The sequence below is a fragment of the Balaenoptera musculus genome, chromosome 18 (assembly GCF_009873245.2).
Source record: "Balaenoptera musculus isolate JJ_BM4_2016_0621 chromosome 18, mBalMus1.pri.v3, whole genome shotgun sequence".
NCBI lineage: Eukaryota > Metazoa > Chordata > Mammalia > Artiodactyla > Balaenopteridae > Balaenoptera > Balaenoptera musculus.
Window position 1 is genome coordinate 77,383,784 of NC_045802.1, and position 17,770 is coordinate 77,401,553.

The 17,770-nt window shown below is 57.8% G+C and overlaps 1 protein-coding gene across 4 annotated transcripts in view; it reads right to left on the minus strand.

Moving 5' to 3' along the window:
- Positions 1-996: 996 nt before the first annotated feature.
- CARS2 (cysteinyl-tRNA synthetase 2, mitochondrial) overlaps positions 997-17,770 on the minus strand; it is a 35,771-nt gene continuing 18,997 nt past the window's right edge. The window contains exons 7-15 of one of the 4 annotated variants that reach the window (XM_036831218.1): positions 17,439-17,568; positions 13,909-14,042; positions 11,504-11,571; positions 6,730-6,796; positions 5,803-5,941; positions 4,225-4,348; positions 3,625-3,749; positions 1,324-1,527; positions 997-1,210 (exon numbers count right to left, since the gene is read on the minus strand). In XM_036831218.1, coding sequence (XP_036687113.1) covers positions 1,072-1,210; positions 1,324-1,527; positions 3,625-3,749; positions 4,225-4,348; positions 5,803-5,941; positions 6,730-6,796; positions 11,504-11,571; positions 13,909-14,042; positions 17,439-17,568 — 1,130 coding nt within the window. In that variant the 3' untranslated portion in view covers positions 997-1,071. Of the gene's footprint in view, positions 1,211-1,323; positions 1,528-3,624; positions 3,750-4,224; positions 4,349-5,802; positions 5,942-6,729; positions 6,797-11,503; positions 11,572-13,908; positions 14,043-17,438; positions 17,569-17,770 lie in introns of those variants that run through there. The other 3 variants (XM_036831219.1, XM_036831220.1, XM_036831222.1) reach the window with 3 other exon arrangements.

Genomic DNA, 17,770 nt, shown 5'->3' on the forward strand with positions numbered 1-17,770 from the left:
AGGCTCCGGCCGGACAGCCTGCCCCGAGTTCTGAGCGGCCCTGCTTGGCTGGCCCGTGTCGGGAGCTGCCTGCCCTCTGGGATCCTGACTCCGCTGCTCACAGGCTGGGTCCCTTGTAGCAGGTCGGCTTCTGAACGGGTTTCCTCATCTGTAGAACAGGAACCCCCTGCCTTTCAGGGTCAGGAAGGTCAGTGACGGAGTTAACGCGGCTGCTGGGCCAGCCCGGCTGTGCGCGCGGCGCCTGACGGGTGCTGACCTGCTGCCGGGGGCCGCGCCCGCAGGATCAGTCAGTGCCAGCCCCACAGCGGTGGACGCGGGCTGGCCTGGCTGAGAGCTGGGGGGAGCGGCGAGAGGGTCACCCCGCTTCCCGCTGGCTGGCTGAACAGCTGTAGCCCTCCCGCCTGCGACAGAAAGGAGATGGAGCGCGAGGCCGCCGGCAAGCTCGGTCCCAGGTCGCCCGCGTCGTGCCCGCCTGTCACACCTGTGCCCTCACCCGTGTCACCCAGACTCCTCTCGAGCCACAGCCCTGGCCCCGTGGTGTCTGCTCAGAGGCAGCAGAGGACGGTACCCCAAGCACCAACTGTTTAAGAAAGAGGTCAAACAGAATAGAGGTGAAACAGAGCCTATCAGAGGAAACGGGCTGGACGCTTGCAGGGGTTTCCTGTGTTGGCGTTTTCTGTGGTTAACAGGTTACTTTGTAACCAGGAAAATAAATGTAAAACCGTATGCCCACGCCCAGTCCAGCACTGCCCAGCACGTGGGGTACAGGCCGCTTCTCCTGCTTGAGACCAGGTGACCCCGGGGAAGGGGTCCCGCCTGCCCTTCCCATGACGTCTTCCGGGACCCCGTGTAGGACTGACGTCCTGGTCTCACGGCTTCAGGGCCGTCCCACGATGTCAGGCCCCGGGCTCAGGGGCCAGAGGCCATGGTGTGGGCCAATGTGACTTTACTGAACTACTGCGCCTGTGGCCGTCGAAACCCACTCTGCAGCACATCTACTAGCACCCGTGGGGCCGTGACAGTTTGGTTTATTTTAAGGTTAACTGAGCAGCCACAACAGAAACTTTAACGTCAAGCTTTTATCGTGACTTGAGGCAGCACAGAACCGCGCCGGAAGCCGTGGCCTCCGCATCCCGTGTCCTCAGCTCCCTGGTTTGGGGTCTTCTGTCCTCGGGTCCAGCAGCTCCCACGTGGACACGCCGCTCCTGTCCTGGGGAGGCAGATGGGCCGGGTGAGAGTCAGGGCGTGGGGGCGGGGGCGGGGACAGGGCGGCACAGGGTCGTCGGGGCTGCATCCCGGCCCGCACCTGCGGGCGGTGCTCACCTTGATGCTGACACCGTGGGCCGCCAGGTCCCGGCGCAGCGCGTCGCACGCCTCCAGCAGGGGCCGCCTCTCCAGGAGCTGCCGCCGCGCCTCCCCGGGGGCCTCCCCCGCGGCCAGAGCGAACTGCCGGACCTTCTGCCGGAAGCGGACCAGCTCCTCGACCACGCTGTGCAAGGCGGCCGGGCTGCCGGCCCCTGAAACACACTGCCGGGGCGCCGGGTGAGCGGACGGGGGGCCCCGGGCCGGGGAGGGGCCAGGGGCGCGGCTCATCTCCCCTCCCCTCGCCCGAAGGTCCCAGTCGCCCAGGCCGGTGAGCGGGGGCTGCCACTGCAGACGGCCAGCACCTGAGGGTCATTGGGCAGAGCCGGCAGGCCTGGGCCTTGTCGACCAAGGAAACCAAACCTGCTGGCTCCAGCCGCCGTTCAAGGCCCTGGACGTCCTGCGCACGGGTGGGCGTGCGCACAAACGCACACACGCGCAGCCCCGCGGCGCTCTCCCCCGGGGCCGGGGACCAGCAGCGTGGGTGCCGGCCGGGGGAGCTCCAGGGCTGGCGTGGGCCCGGAGCCCTTCCAAGTTGCCAGGCGTCCTCTCCCCCACCCACCCCACGGAGGAGGGGCCGGCGGTCCAACTCCTTCAACCTCACGTGATCCGCAGCCACTGCTCCCACAGTAGAAGACGGCTCGTTACAGAAACGTGAGCCCCCAGCGGGCTCCGGGGGCGCCCCAGCTCGGGGAGGAGGAGGGCTTGTGGTGACCCAGCGGAGACCTGGCCCCCTCAGCCTAGTGTGAGCCGCCAACAGGCCCTGGGCCGCCCAGGGAAGGCCGCAGTCCACTAGGGAATCAGTGTCTCTCGATAAACCAAACAGAAATCATCACAAAGATACGCGAGTCTTTGTGTTGAGGCCAGAGAAGCTCACAGCCTAACAAACAGTCCTAGGAGACGTCCCCGCTCACGGCCAGGGCAGCCGGCACCAGGCCTCAGCTGGCAGGTCCCCCAGCCCGGCAGTGTGGGCTGTGCCCAGGCCTCACGGCAGCAGGTGGCCCGGCAGGGCCCATAGGGAGATCCGGGTCGGCGTGCCCCCGCGTGCAGTCCAGGCTCCCCTGTTAACACCCTGTTCACACTGGTTTAGAAAGTGGCAACTATGGCCCTTTCCTTTCCGCTCCTGATCCTAAAAGGCTGTTAGGTGAGGCAGAGCGAGGCGGGCCCCCTGGAGGAGGAGGGACCCTGGCCTGGGGCGTCAGGCAAGGACGCTTCTGTGCAGAGGACAGCCTGCTGGGGGTGAGGGGAGAGGCGGCGGCCGCGGGGAGACAGGTACACATGGGGAGGGCAGCGGGTGAGTGATGTTGGGAGGTGGGAGCCCAGAGGGGAGGGAGGTGGCCCGGGACTGCTGGGAACCGGAGTCGAGGTGTCGGGGGTAACAGTCGATACGGAGAGGGGACCCAGGATCCCGGGGGCTGGCTCCGCCCGCCTAGGGCCGGAGCAGCTGTGGGCAAGCGCAGCGGGCACCTGGTGCCCAGACCCTCCCCGCCGAGCGCAGCCAGGCTCCTGGGAGAAAGGCCGACGCCTGCCTGCAACACAAGGTACCTGCTGGGCTGGGAACCTCAGTGCAGGAAGCAAGGACGTGCCAAGGGGGTGCGGCCGCGTGCGGCACCGGCCAGCTCCACGCCCCGCCCCCCAGCCGCCAGCGGAGGCGGACCCGAGTCCACACTGGCGCGAGGGAGGGTCTCTGTGGCGTGGTCACGGTGCACACCCCGGGCCCGGGACAGGCAGTCACGGCCCAGAGGATGGCGTCACGTGTGCTGAGTCCCTGAGGGCCCGGGGTGTCAGGGCGGGAAGGCCAAGGGACGCTCCACACACACGGGACCGGAGGCCCGGCGGGCCTGGACCGGGCCTCTGCTGAGGAGGGCGTGACGGGGCCGGGGGGGGGGGGCGCCGCGGGGGGGGCCGGGGATCCCCGACGGCTGGGGCTCAGACGGCGCCGGAGAAGCGTGCTCCCTGCGGCCCGACTGCCGTGCGCACGGAACCCGTGGCGCGCCGCTCAGCGTGCAGCGGAGGCGCGCGCTCGTCCTGCTCAGAGCCTCGTTTCGGCGAGTAAACCCCAGCTCTGAGTGCGTTCCCCTTCTAAGGAACGTAACGCATCTGAAGCGCGGGGTACGCCTGGCCTTTAGTCACCGTTACAACCGGCGCTTCGGAAGGGAAGAAGCGGCTGTTCCCGTGTTAGCGTGTAGATTAGATTAGCATGTTAGCATGTAGCATGTAGATTAAGTCCCACGATCAAGGACTGAAGGGAGAAGGGCGTACCTGTCGCTCAGCCAGAGAAATCCCCACCGTCTCAAAGAACTGCTCCACGTAGGACACGATGGCACCGAACACGGCGGGGCTCCTGGGACCACCGGCAGCCTGCGACAAGTCACCCAGAGAAGGCTCTTGAAAGGCAAGAGCACCAACCCCGGGCAGGTCAGCCCCCCGCGGGCGTGGACGCAGCCCTGCGAAGCCGGCGCTCCCGCCCGCGGCTGGGGCCTGTGCTCTGAGCGCCTGTGCTGGCACCGAGCCCCAGGGCGGCGGCGGCAGCAGGTGGCCTTCGGGGCGTCCCTGGGTCCTGGGCGTCCGAGTGGAGCCTGGCGCCAGGGCCCAGGGTCGGGCAGGGCTGGGGGGCAGTCGGGGTCCCCACCCGGCTTCCTTCCCCATCTCACGTCTTTGTGACAAACTCGGACTCCACTGAGCTCCTGTGTCCACGTGCCGGGCCTCCCCACGGCCCACAGCTCTACTGACCCCGGCCGGGACGGGGCCACACTCAGGGGTGGCCCAGAGGCCACCGGCTCTGGGAGCTGGGTGGCCCCAGGGGCTGGCGAGGCGGCGTCTGCTCTGTCCTCAAAACTGTGGCCACGTCCCAGGAGTTACCTCGGCGGCCGCCTTCAGCTGTCTGTTCCCGTGGTGAGCCAGGTCCGTGACGGCGTCCACCGCCCCCGGCGTGTCGAAGTCGTCCGCCAACGCCGCCTGCACGGCCCCCTTGGTGCGGCCCAGCCTTTGGGGAGGTGAGCAGACGGGGCCGCTCCAGGGACCCGGCTGGGTGGCAGGAGCCACAGCGCTGGCCGGGCCCCAGGACGGACGCCCCCCGGGGGCTCCACCCTCGGGCTCCCCGCTCAGCTCCCACCCCCAGGGCAGCCCTTCCAGCTCCTTCCCTCTGCTGTCAGACCCCCTCAGGAGCCGGCTGCCGCGATGCTCGACCCCCTCAGCCCCTGGCAAGGAAACGGAGGTCACCGTCACCTCCTCCTCGCCTGCCCCCTGCCCCGTCCCCAGCGGCACCGTCAGGTCCCCTTCGAGCCACCCCTCGCTCACACACCGTCCTGCCCGCCTGCCGGTCAGTCACCGGCCCCTCCGAGGCTCCGCCACCATACTGACTCCCTGCTGCCCCTCGTCCCAGACTTTCCCCACCTCCTCCGGGTGCCCTGCTTCCCAGGCACAGGAAAGGGTTGGGCAAAGCCCCCAAGCTCTTCCCCCCGAGCCTGGGCCCGAGTGACCACGGGGAGAAACAGACCTTTGCTGCCTGGGCTCCTGCGACCCAGCGCTGTCTGTCACCCAGCGTGACCTGACCTCTCCTGACTGATGCGCAGACTCTCCCCTGCACGCCTGCCGGTGAGCGGCACTGCCGGTCCTTCCCTGGCACCCGCCGTCGGGAGGGTGGCCGAGGGACTGACGGCTCCCAGCCACACAAGGCCCAGCTGCCCGGCCCCAGGGCGTGGGCTCCGGCCTGGGCTCCGCTGTGACCAACAGGCAGCTCCTGCCTGCCTCCTGTGGATGCCCTCCTCCCGGCCGGCCCCGAAGGAGCCCCGGGCCCTCTACTCCTCCAGGGGATCCCTGGGCGGCGGGGCACACAGACCCCGCCCACCACCAGCCTCCGGGGACCCCCGATGACCCTGCCCTCATCTCCCTCTGGTATCCCCCGAGGCTCTGTCCGTCTTCCCAGTTTCTCACCATCTCTGAAGCCAATCTCAAACCTTCCTCGCATTTTTTTGGATGCAGTAAGACACAGAGGACCAGGTCGAGCCGTTTACCGAGCAGCAAAAGTGGAAACAGTGTCTCCGCCTCCGGCTGGGCTCCGTCCTCCCGCCCGCGCCACCACTCGGTTCACTTCCCGGGGCCCCTTGCTGCGCTCCCACCTCTGCAGGCACGGCCGGCCTGTGGCCCCGACCCCCGGGGGGCGGGGGGGCACACGCTGGGCTTCCGGGCGCACCCGTCGACCCCTGTCACTGCGACCCGGGTCCCCCCTCCTTCCTTCAGCAGCTCGCTCGTCCGCCCACCCGCCCCACTTCCGTCGACCACGCCATCCACGAGGCTCCTGACGCTCAGTCGCGACCGTGGGCCGTCCAGGCCTCCCCGAAGGCAGGTCCCTGCCCCTCCCCTGGCGGGCCCGGGGCTCCCACCAGCCCCACCCCCGTGTCCACAGCGCTCCCTCGGGCGGCCCTGAGCAGCACCCACCTCTCCCACAGCACGTCCTCCTGGACGGGGCCGCCCGCCAGCTGCCCCCTCATGTAGGCCCGAGCGTCCCCCACGAAGGCGGCCACGGCACGGAGCAGACGCCTGGCCTCGAGCATGGCGCCGTCGCTGTAGTCCACGGCTGCGGGGAGGGGGCCCGGTCACCCGGGAGCCGCGAGCGCCCGCAGACCGCCAGGCTCTGTCCTGACGCCGGGCGTCCGGCCCCCTGGGAGGAAACATGGACACCCCTCCCCACGTGGGTGGCCGAGGGCTCATTCCCGTTGACAGATGTACAGACAGACAGACGGCTCTGGAAAGCGGGGGCCCCGCCAGGCGCCTGAAGCGCCTCTGGGGAGGCCAGCCGACCGGTGCCACGAGGACTCGGGCTCCGTGTTCCCGGAGGAACAGGAGACCCGGCCGTCACCCCGCCCGCGAGCGTGCGGGGACAGATTAGGGACACTGGCTGCGCCCAGGCAGCCCCAGGTCTCTGGACAGGGGTCCAGCCAGCGGGGAGCGCCGGGGTCCCCAGACTCGCCTTCGGGGCTGGAAGGGGACGCGCCCTCTGGCCCAGGGGAGGGGCGATGCCGTGCTGAGGGCTCCCGGCTCAGGCCCTGTGCCAGGACGGCCAGCCCACGAAGCCGGGGGGCAGGTGCCGCGGCTCAGGCTCTCCGGGCCCCGCGGAGCGCTGGGCACCCGAGTCCCACTGCAGAGCCGCGGCCTCGGGCCAGGCTCCGGGGTCTCCTGGCCGAGCACCGGGACCGTGCTCCCTGGAGCATCCTCAGGCTTCCATTCAAAACCCAACCTCAGGGCACGAGGGCAACAGCCCAACGGCACGGGGCGCACCCCACCCGGATTTCGGGGTCCCCAGAGGCCCCCAGAGGCTCCCCGGGGCCGCACGTGAGGAGCACCCAGGCCTCCCTGCCAGCTCACCTGACCTGTAGCTGCTCCGCAGGCAGAAGAGCCGGAAGACGTCTGGGGAGGCCGTGCTGAGGAAGTCCTGCATGGGGCGGGGCCGGGAGAGACGGGAGCCACTAACCCCCAGGCACACGCAGCGCTCCTCCAACCACCAGTGTGGACATCTGGACCGCCCCCCGGGCAGTCGCGGGGTGTTCGCCCCCCGAGCCTGTGGCCACGTCACCCCCCACGCAGCCTGTGCTGTCGCTCATCTGATGTGACCTGCGGGGCTCAGACCCACAGCTGGATTCTGTTAGTGCGTTCACTCAAGTGAGGGAGGGCGTGGATTCCTGTATCTCAATACAATCAACACCTGTCAAAGTCCTACAGATTTCATTCTGTGTGTTTAAAAACGTTAAGTTCTAAGGAAGGGGCCACAGATTTCGCCAGGCCAACAACAGGATCAACAGGGAAAAAGGTGAAGAGCCCCGTCCCACCCGACCTTCATCAGTAAGAGACCCGGTATTTCAACATCCGTGTCTGTCTCCTGGTGCTCCTTCCCAGAGTGTGAAAAAGGAGTATTTCTTCGTCCCCTTAATTCCCCAAACTAGCCAACTACCTTGAGGCCCTGTGCAGTGGGCAGCGCACAGCGTGCGTGTTAATTCCCGCGTTTGCGCAGTCACGTGCCCTCGTGTTCTCACCCGTCACTTCCCCTTTAAATCTGCAAGCAGCAGCATGGAGACCGAGCCCCTGCGCCGCGATGTAGTTGCTGCACCACGAACAGCACAGGCAGGTAAAGAACTAGCACTGTCGCGCACAGAGCATCACTTACAGAATGCTAAGATGCGGATGTGCCGTAACTGCAGTGTGTCTGTAACGGTGCCAGAAAGACGAGGCTTAGTGAACCACACGCCAGACACCCAAGGCCAGGGCTGCATCCTGTGCCTTCTCTGCAAGTCCTTCTGTGTCCCGTCAGCCGTCACTCCAGCCACTCTGACAGCGCTTCCCTGACCTGCCACGGTCTCGTGATAACCGGCTGTGCTCGGCGGGACCCCAGTAAACACGCAGCTCAGCTGGCGTGGGGTCACACCGGGGACAGAGAGTGAACACCGGGTACCCGGAGGGCCTTTAGCCACCCTCTGACTTTTCCCTCTCCTTTTTGAATTATTTCTTTAGGTTTCCTTCCCCACCAAAGCATGGACTCAACTGCTTCATAACTTGTTACAAGTCCTCTCCTGTCTCTGACAATGTAGCAGGAGGCCTGTTCCCAGTGGACACGCTTGCCTTAGGTGAGGATTTGTCTTTGTAAATTGTTGTCTGTTTAGCTTTTTATAAATCACTGCCAGACGCTTGGTATGTGTGGCTGTGGAGCTGTTTGGGCAGAAGAAAAGCTGTGCCTCTCCGCAGCGTGGCCACCGTCAGCAAACCCTCCCCGCAGCCCCGGGGCCCTGACCGCTGACAGACACACGACATGCCGCCCCCAGCCCCACGCGCTCCTCTCTCCGAGTCGGTACCTCTCCTGCACTCCTGACTTTCTGCTCATAATCGTGCATTTAGTCACAGAATTTAAAAACTAACATTATGGATATTTTACGTCTGTCTAGGTCTTCGGTTTTTCTGAAAGAAATCTCCATTTTAGCACTTTACGTTTTCGGGGTAGCCATGTTCTCTATTTCATCCAAAAAGGATTTCAGGTGGTTTTATTTTAAAGGGTTTTTCCTGGACTTCCCTGGCGGTCCAGTGGTTAAGACTCCGCGCTTCCACCGCCGGGGGCACGGGTTCAATCCCTGGTCGGGGAACTAAGATCCCGCACACCACTTGGGCATTCCCCACCCCCCAAAAAAGGGGGGGAGTTTCCTGCCACTCAGAATGTGGACTCATTCAGATAAACCTCAATGTGTGTTTAGAAATCTAAGTTAATAGTTCTCCAAACGCCAGCAACACTAAAGGGTATTTATTTTCACCACTGTGGGATGTCCCTATGGAGTCAGAGAGTTCAACGGAAATCTGGAATCTAACCTTTCTACGGCATTCTGTGTCTGTGGACCGTTTCCTGATAATGATATAGAAAGAAGGTAGGACTATATCAAACTAAAAAGCTTCTGCACAGCAAAGGAAGCAGTCAACAAAATGAAAAGACAGCCAACAGAATGGGAGAAAACATTTGCAGACCATCTATCTCATAAGGGATAAATATCCAAAATATATAAAGAACTCACACAACTCAATAGCAAAAAAAAAAAAAAAAGATTCAAAAATGGGCAAAAGACTTGAATAAACATTTTTCCAAAGAAGACCTACAAATGGCCAACAGGTAGGTACCTGAAAAGATGCTCAACATCACTAATCATCAGGGAAATGCAAATCAAAACCACAATAAGATATCACTACACCTGTCAGAATGGTTGCCATCAAAGAAAAGAAATAAGTGTTGATTAGAATATTGAGAAAAGGGAACCCTTGTGCACGGTTGGTGGGAATGTAAACTGGTACAGCCACCATGGAAAACAGTATGAAGGTTCCTCAAAAAATCAAAAATAGAGTTACCATACAATCCAGCAATTCCACTTCTAGGTACACATCTGAAGGAAACAAAATCACTATCTCGTAGACATATCTGCACCCCTATGTTCAATGCAGCATTACTGACAATAGCCAAGATACGAAAACAACCTAAGTGTCCACTGATAGATGAATGGGTAAAGAAGATGTGACACTCGCTCACACACACACATACAGGTGCATATACATACTACGGACTATTAATCATCAAAAGAAGGAAATCCTGCCATTTGTGACAACATGGATGAACCTAGAGGACACTGGGCTCAGTGAAGGAAAGCAGAGGAAGACAAATACTGTATGATCTCAACCATATGTGGAATCTAAAAATAAAAAACAAACTCACAGAAACAGAGAGCAGGGAATTCCCTGGCGGTCCAGTGGTTAGGACTCTGCGCTCACTGCCGGGGCCCTGGTTTGATCCCTGGTCAGGGAACTAAGATCCTGCAAGCCATGCGGTGCGGGAAAGAAAGAGAGAGAGAGAGAGAGGGAGGGAGGGAGGGAGGGATGAAGGGAAGGAAGGAGGGAGGAAGGAAGGAAGAAAGAAATGGAGAGCAGACCAGTAGTTGCTAGGGGCTGGAATGTGAGGCTGGCGAAGACTTTGGTCTCCTACAAAGTCCAACAGCAGGGAAGCAACTCAGTCCTGGAGTAGCACCCCCCATGGGCCACTCACTACGTGGTCAGGAAAGTAATGCAGACTTTGTAATATCTATGAAAATTTTAAATGCATGTACCCAAGCAGATGTAGTTTAATACGGCCATGAAAAATATAATTTAAATGGCCATCAATAGGGGATGGTTTAAATTAATTAAGGTGCGCCCTTACAATAGATGATTCAGCCATTCAGATGAGTTAACTCCATATGACTCATGCAAAAGACTCAGTAGTTTAAGAGACACCTGGGACAACACCACGCGCACTAATGTTCGCATTGTAGGGGCCCCAGAAGAAGAGAGAGAGAAAGGGGCAGAGAGCTTGTATTTCCAGCTAAGCTGGAAATCTGCCTAGCCTGCAAAAGGAAATAGACATCCAAGCCCAGGAAGCACAGAGAGGCCCAAACGAGATGAACCCAAAGAGATCCACAGCAAGACACACTGTAATTAAAATGGAAAAATTAAAAACAAAGAGAAAATCTTAAAAGCAAGGGAAAAACAACTAGTTTCTCACAGGGGAACTCTCATAAGACTGTCAGCTGACTTTTCTGCACGCCATAAAGGAGCAACATGATATACTCAAAGTGATGCAAGGAAAAAACCTACAACCAAGAATACTCTACCCAGCAAGGCTATCTTTCAGATCTGAAGAAGAGAGAAAGAATCTTACAGACAAGCAACAGAACCCCTAAACCAACATTACACGACATGTTAAAGGGACTTCTCTAAGAGGAAAAGAAAAGTCCACAACTAGAAATATGAAAATTATGAAAGGAAAAATCTCATTGGTAAAGGCAAACATTCAGTAAAGACAGAGTGACCACTTATAAAGCTAGTGGGAAGGTTAAAAAACAAAAATACTAAAAATCATCTCTATCCACAATAAGTAAAGTGATACACAAAACAAAAAGATGTGAAACATGATGTAAAAAACATTAAACGTGGGAGGTGGGTAAAAATGCAAGCTTGTTAGCATGTGTTCAAACTGAGATCATCCACTAAAATAACCTCATATATACGTGGGATGCAGCAAAAGCAGTCCTAAAAGGGAAGTATTTAGTAATACAAGAAAAACCTCAGAAAAACTTAAGAAAAATCTCAAATAAACAACCTAACTTTACACCTTAAGGCACTAGAAAAAGAACAAACAAAACCCAAAGTTAATAGAAGGAGAGAAATCATAAAGGTAAGAGCAGAAATAAATGAAATAAAGACTGAAAAAAAATATGAAAGATCAATGAAACTAAGAGCTGGTTCTCTGAAAAGATAAAATCAATAAACCTTTAGCTAGACTCATCAAAAAAAAAAAGAGAGAGAGAGAGAGAGAGAGAGGGCCCAAATCAATAAAATCAGAGTCTTGGAACAGGGAGGGGAAGAGGCCGAGGCCCCCAGGAGCCGACACAGGAGGGGACAGGACAGGAAACACCGCCTCGCGCTGTTAGACAAGAAAGAGCCGTTTAACCCAGAAGCAGGAGAAGCCCGTCAGGGCCCCGGGGACACGGGGAACCGGAGATGGGGGTCTCCCGATGCACATCAGCCTCCGCGACACGTCGGCAAACTGGTGGGCACACAGGAAACACGACAAGCACGTTACCTTAATTGTGACGTAGTTCTTCAGTGATTTGGACATTTTCTCTTCTTTGCCCTTCATGTGCAAATGCCCTGAAACAAAAACAAAGTCACTCATTCTGTACCCCCAGAGGGAGGGTGAAGGAGGGCGCGTCTCCAAAGGCGCCTGGACTCCGGGAGCCCTGACCTGTCGCACGGCCCTGCGTGGATGCCCACACAGGCCCCCCAGATCGGCCCCGCGCTCAGCCCGCCAGGAAGGGGGGCCCACGTCCACCCTGGGCCAGGGCATCACACTGCGGGGACGGCCCCTCCCTCTCCTGTGACTCACCAACACAGGGGACCTGACTCAGCACCCGAGGAGAGGACACATCTTTGCTTCCACAAAGCGTGCGGGTCTCCGAGCAATGCTGTGGGCGTTTCTGTAGCTCGTTTCCAGACATATCCCAGCCTCAGCATCGTTTCACCCCCGTGTGTGAAAGACGGGGGACCCGAACCCCCTCAGGACTCCTCCATCTGAGCCTGGACCACATCTGTACGAGGTTCACTTCCAAGGGAGCTGTGATTTCCCAACAGAAGATTCTTCCACTTTTTCTGACACAACTTCAAGCACCACCTTTTTTCAAGCCAACTCTTCCAAGAACTGGTTACAATGTGGCTTCCAAAAAGCTACGTAACCTTGAATATGTCAACCTATGCAGCCTGCCATATACACCAAGTACAATTAAAGTTTTAAAAAACTGACAACATCTGGAAAACGAAACTCATCTGACTGCTGAACTCTACTTCCATCCATTTACTTCAGGAAAACGCATCGATTCTCCAGGGTGTCAGGAGACACAGCTGTTCCTCCGGGACAGGGTGAAAGTGGGACAAAGAAAATTCCAACGTCCTAACAGATCGTGGGTCTTAACAGCAAAACCCTTCCCCACGCCGCATCCAAAGCAGCAGGACCTGCCGTGTGCGGACACAGAGCCCCGTGAGCACTGGCACTGCTGCGGGTCCCGTCTGAAGGCAGACCCAGTCACCGAGGGGCACCGGTGCTGACGGCAAACCCCAACTCCTCACGCGCGCCACCGATGAAGGGCCTGTGGGGACCAGCCCTCGCGTCCCGACGGGTAGCACGGGATCGCCTGTCCCCGAGCCTGTGACCGGGCACGGGAACACCTCCATCCCTGGGACCTGCGACTCCCTCCCCGGATGGGCCCGGAGCTCTCTGCTCTCCCAAGTCCTCCCGCTGAAGGGGGAGACCTGGTTCCACGCAGTTTCTGAGAAGGGGAGTGAGCCCCGACCGGAAACGGGTCCGGGGGTCCCTGCCGAAGCGCCGGAGGAACGGAGCCGGGGCCATCGGGCTCTCAGCCCGGCACAAAGGACGCAGGTTCTGGCTCCTGTCGGGCACCAAGCAGGGACACGAGGTGGAAACCGGACCTCGGCCCCTGCCCTGGGAACGGCAACTCAGCCTGTCCCTTTCAGATGACCTCAGGGCAGCACCGAGATGCGGGGTCGCACATAGAGCCGCGAGGCTGGCCCCCGGGCTCCGGGCGGGGCACACAGGGTGTGGTGGACTCGGGGTGGCAGAGACGCTGCAGGGCGGGCCTGCGCGGAAGGCAGCCCCACTGGTCACTGTCACCCAAGTGGACCCTCGCCGCAGACCTGAAGCAGCTACTGCATATGACAAAACTGGAGTGTGTCTGCGTTTAATACCACCTCACTGGCAAAACCTGGTTTCCTTAATCTAAGGACTTAAAGAAATGGTTCTCGTTGGCTTCCTGAGCTTTAGATGTTGACCGTGTTTGCATCTCCCAACCCCATCACTACCAAAGCCTTTTCTCTTTCTTCCCCTCAAATACCTTCACTGCCCGCTCCAGAAAGGTAACAAAGCCAGTTCACGGTGGCTCCACGACCTTTGTCACAATCTTGGACACGTGAATCTCCCCAGGCGTCACAGGAAATTCCAAAATTGCTTCGCTCAAGACGCCGCTGGTCTCACAACTTCGTATCCACTTCTTAGAGCAGACGACTGGTGTGAATCACGAGGATTTTTGAACAGGGAAACGGAAGGCAGCGCTTTCAGAGAATGACAGATATTCACGGTGCCGATGTCACAGCTCAAGAATGGCGTATTCATAATCATTACGACATCATGCTATTTGAAATTCCCTCTTCGTAGTTTCCTTCCAAACAAACTCCGACAGAACAGCACTGCGTAACATTTTCCGAACTGTTGTCAGCTCACGCTTCAGTTCCAAAAGGCATATTCGGTATTCCAATCCAAGGAGGTTCACGTCCAACCAACAACAAGTCAAAGACAATTTAAGGGACAACTCTGTTTCTTGACCTATTAGCTGATGCAGGTGTTTCCAAAGGTAGCTGTTTCACAGACACAGTCGAGAGAATTGAAATGGAACAAATTAATCTGAAGTCATCACTCACCAGAATGTAGGAAATAATTCCCCCACTGCTGGCACTGGTGAAAGACCTCGCACTGTGCGATTTCGTTCTCGTGGTGAGGAAACGCTAAATCTATGCCACCCGAGTGTATGTCCAGCCGACTTCCAAACACCAAACTGCAAGACACAGCGCAGAGCAGGGAGTTAACTCAATCCAATGACACGGTCTCCAAACCACCTCCCGTATTTACTCCTTCCAGCCCTTGGCCACGCACACACCGAATGGAGCCCAATTCCAAGTGCATGATAATTCACCTGATGCAAACGGAACCTGACATTTGTGTTTACTTCATAAAATCTCTAATTCATAGCTTTTCCTCCTGGGAAAGAGACTTCATTTTCTTTGCTCTGGATACAACATGTGGTTTTTAAAAACTTCAAAATTACTTTTTCTTACTTTCAATAGGCAGACCTTAGTGGTTGTTCAACTATAACAAAAAAAGAACTATAAGATCAAGAGATTTTTAATTTGGCTTTTGAAAAATGAGCCATTCAGCAGCCATACATGCATAACAAAGTAACAGAATTCAAAGTGACACATTTCAGCTGGCGGCATTTCAGCTATAAGGCTGCTCGGTCCCGAAAAACCTCAGTCCACAGAACTGCACGCTGCACCTCTCAGGCCTGCCGGGGACACTCAGTGTGTACAGCTCTGTCACCAGAGCACCTGCAAAACAACCGGTACCAGCACCAGTGGTCCAGGCTGACCAGCAGCTGCTTCAGAGGACGTTAAAAATGCAGAGATCAATGAAAAATGCAAAAGCTCGCACAACGGAAAGGGGGCGCAAGGCGGGCCCGTCGGCCCCCCGGGGGTGCAGACACCGGTGAGTTTTCTAAAAATGGTTAAAAATAGATGTTTTCAAAGATGCCACAGCCTCACTGAGGTCCTTCCTGCTGAAGGCCAACTCTCCTCCCACTGGCCCAGCTCTGGAAGAACCACGCATGCACTGGTCACACCTGAGCTGAGTGGGCGAGCAGGTCGTCCAGCACCGTACATCCTTGGCAGTGGGTTCTAGAGAATCTCTAATAAGAGTCCTTGACATTCAAACGCTATGAGGGCGAGCGTGAGATGGGAGGGACCAGGACTGGGGAGGAGCGTATGAGGGGCCACACTTGCATTTGTAACGAGTGACCCATTTTTACAAAGATCTGAAGCAAATATGACGAAGTTAAGACTTAACAGCTAAACTGTGGGTCTGCAGTGTTCGCTATATTAGTCTCTAGTCTTGTCTGTACGTCACACCTATTTTAAAATAAGAGAAAGCTGAAAAGGAATAGAAGTCCATTTTCATTATTTAGATTTCAACAAAAATAAAACATTTAATGGTAACATTACATTTGAAATTTACTAAATGTTTTCTGCTTTAGAGAAATTATTTGAATCTAAAAGATAAAGATCTTTTTACAACACGATGTATATCCCACACCACTGTTAAATCAACAAGTATTTGTAAATACTTTTACGTGTTTACAGTAGGGCTGAGAGCTGGACATGTCTGTTTGTTTTTAACATTTATTTATTTATTTACTTTGGCTATGCTGGATCTTAGTTGCGGCACGCGGGATCTTCGTTGCAGCGTACCCACTTCTTAGTTGCAGCATTCTGACTCTTAGTTGCAACACGTGAACTCTTAGTTGCAGCACGTGAACTCTTGGTTGTGGCACGCTGACTTCTCAGTTGCGGCATGCATGTGGGATCTAGCTCCCCGACCAGGGATGGAACCCGTGCCCCCTGCACTGGGAGCGCGAAGTCTTAGCCACCGGACCGCCAGGGAAGTCCCCAGTTGATGGTTTTTTAACGAAAAGTTGGACCCCGTTTCACACTGACAACAGGGTGTGACATCTCAGGAGTTTCAGGTGTGTTTCCCGGTAAGTCATACAGACATCACCACAGGCGAGGGCAGCAGGGGAGGAGCGCGCGGCGAGGGGTGGTGGAGGTAGGACCCCTTCTGGGTCTTCACTGGGATGGACACGCTGGCACAGGCCGGGGGCGGAGGGTGAGGCTTCCCCCGGAGAGTGGGGCGAGCCTGCACCAGAGACGGAACCAGCGTGGGGTCGAGGCACAGGGCAGCCTGCTCCTAGGTAACGTTCACGCCCAGCCAGGAAGCTGCTACGTGCAACAGCCGACAGGAGGACGACTGGGTTTGCTGATCTTAAAATTTGGGGTGTGGCTAGTAGTTTGCAATGTTCACCTTAATCATACTTTGTTTCTAATTTTAAAAACTGATTACAGGGGCTTCCCTGGTGGCACAGTGGTTAAGAATCCACCTGCCAGTGCAGGGGATATGGGTTCGAGCCCTGGTCCAGGAAGAGCCCACGTGCCGTGGAGCAACTAAGCCCATGCACCACAACTACTGAGCCTGCGCTCTAGAGCCCATGAGCCACAACTACTGCAGCCCATGCGCCTAGAGCCTGTGCTCTGCAACAAGAGAAGCCACCGCAATGAGTAGCCCGCGCTCGCTGCAACTAGAGAAAGCCCACATGCGGCAACAAAGGCCCAGTGCAGCCAAAAATTAATTAATTTTAAAAAAACCTGATTATAATAAATATCTGCAACACATCAAATGTATCAAAATCCATGAGTTAACGTGCAGGGCTCGGGGAACCATGGTGGGAACCCCCGAGGCAGGCTGGAAGTGGAGAGCCCAGGCGGGATGCGGCCTTCGGTACCTGCGAGCACACATGCAGACACACGCACACACACCTGCACACACACACACACACACACACACACACAAACACACACGGGCAGAGCCAAGGGAGCGCCAATGCCCGAGGGACGGTCCACAGGGCAGGTCCACAAAAAGAAGGTGGATGAGGCCCCAGCAGAGACGCCAAAACCAGAAGAACGTTGTTCCACAGAAGCCAGGGAGCGAGCAGGGGTGTCAGCGGCCCGTCACAGACCGGGCTGACGGTCACCGTGACCTCAGGAGACCAGAGTGGGTGGGGACGCCCGTCAGACAACAGTGGGGATGCGTGGACAGTGAGAGAAGAGACAAAAAAGAGGGTCCCTGGAGGAGAATGGGGACCAGAGAAGCATTGTGTTTACAGGGGTTCCCAAGACAGACACGTCCCGGTTGTGGTGCTGCCCGAGACAGAACTGGCAGAAAGGGCAGACGGAAGGGGACGCTGGGGGTCACGCTCGAGGCGCCTGGTCCAGGACCAGCTCTGGGGCCGAGGATGGGGGTCCAGCCCCTCGCCCAGGTCCCTGGCCGCCTTCCTGAACCTACCGCGGAAGAGATGCAGGCACCCCCGGAGCTGGCCTGCGTGCGATGGGCAGTCAAGAACTAACTGCAAAGCGGGCTCGTCTACTAAAGAGAACAAGCGCTGATGTTGGGGAGATAAACGTGTTCTGGTTTTGCTGTTTCCCTTCCCACGGCCGGTCCCCCCGGGCGCTAAGCTTCCTTTCCAAACCACCTGCGTTGCCGGCACTAGGACCAAGCCTGCCCCGCCTGCACCCTCTGCTGGCCGAGTGTGCGCATCGCAGCACAGACGACTCCGGGAACAGCTTACCTGGCGATGGTGGAACACTCGGTATGCCAGCCAGGCCTCCCGGCTCCCCACGGCGAGGCCCAGGACGGCTCCCGGGGCTTCGCCGCCTTCCACAGTGCGAAGTCGCTGGCATGCCGCTTGTCAGAGTGACCTGCCAGTGACAGACGGTTAATCAGCGGGAGGGAATCCAGAACGAACCAACACAGTCAGCCCCAAACAGGTGGACGCATGTCCCCGAGTCCGTTCCTCTGAGAAGTAACCTCACGTTTCTCGTGCACGTGTTTTTCTCTTTGCCACGTGAAAGCTAGACAGCTACCAGATACTCTTCTCTATAACATGACAGAAGCACGCGG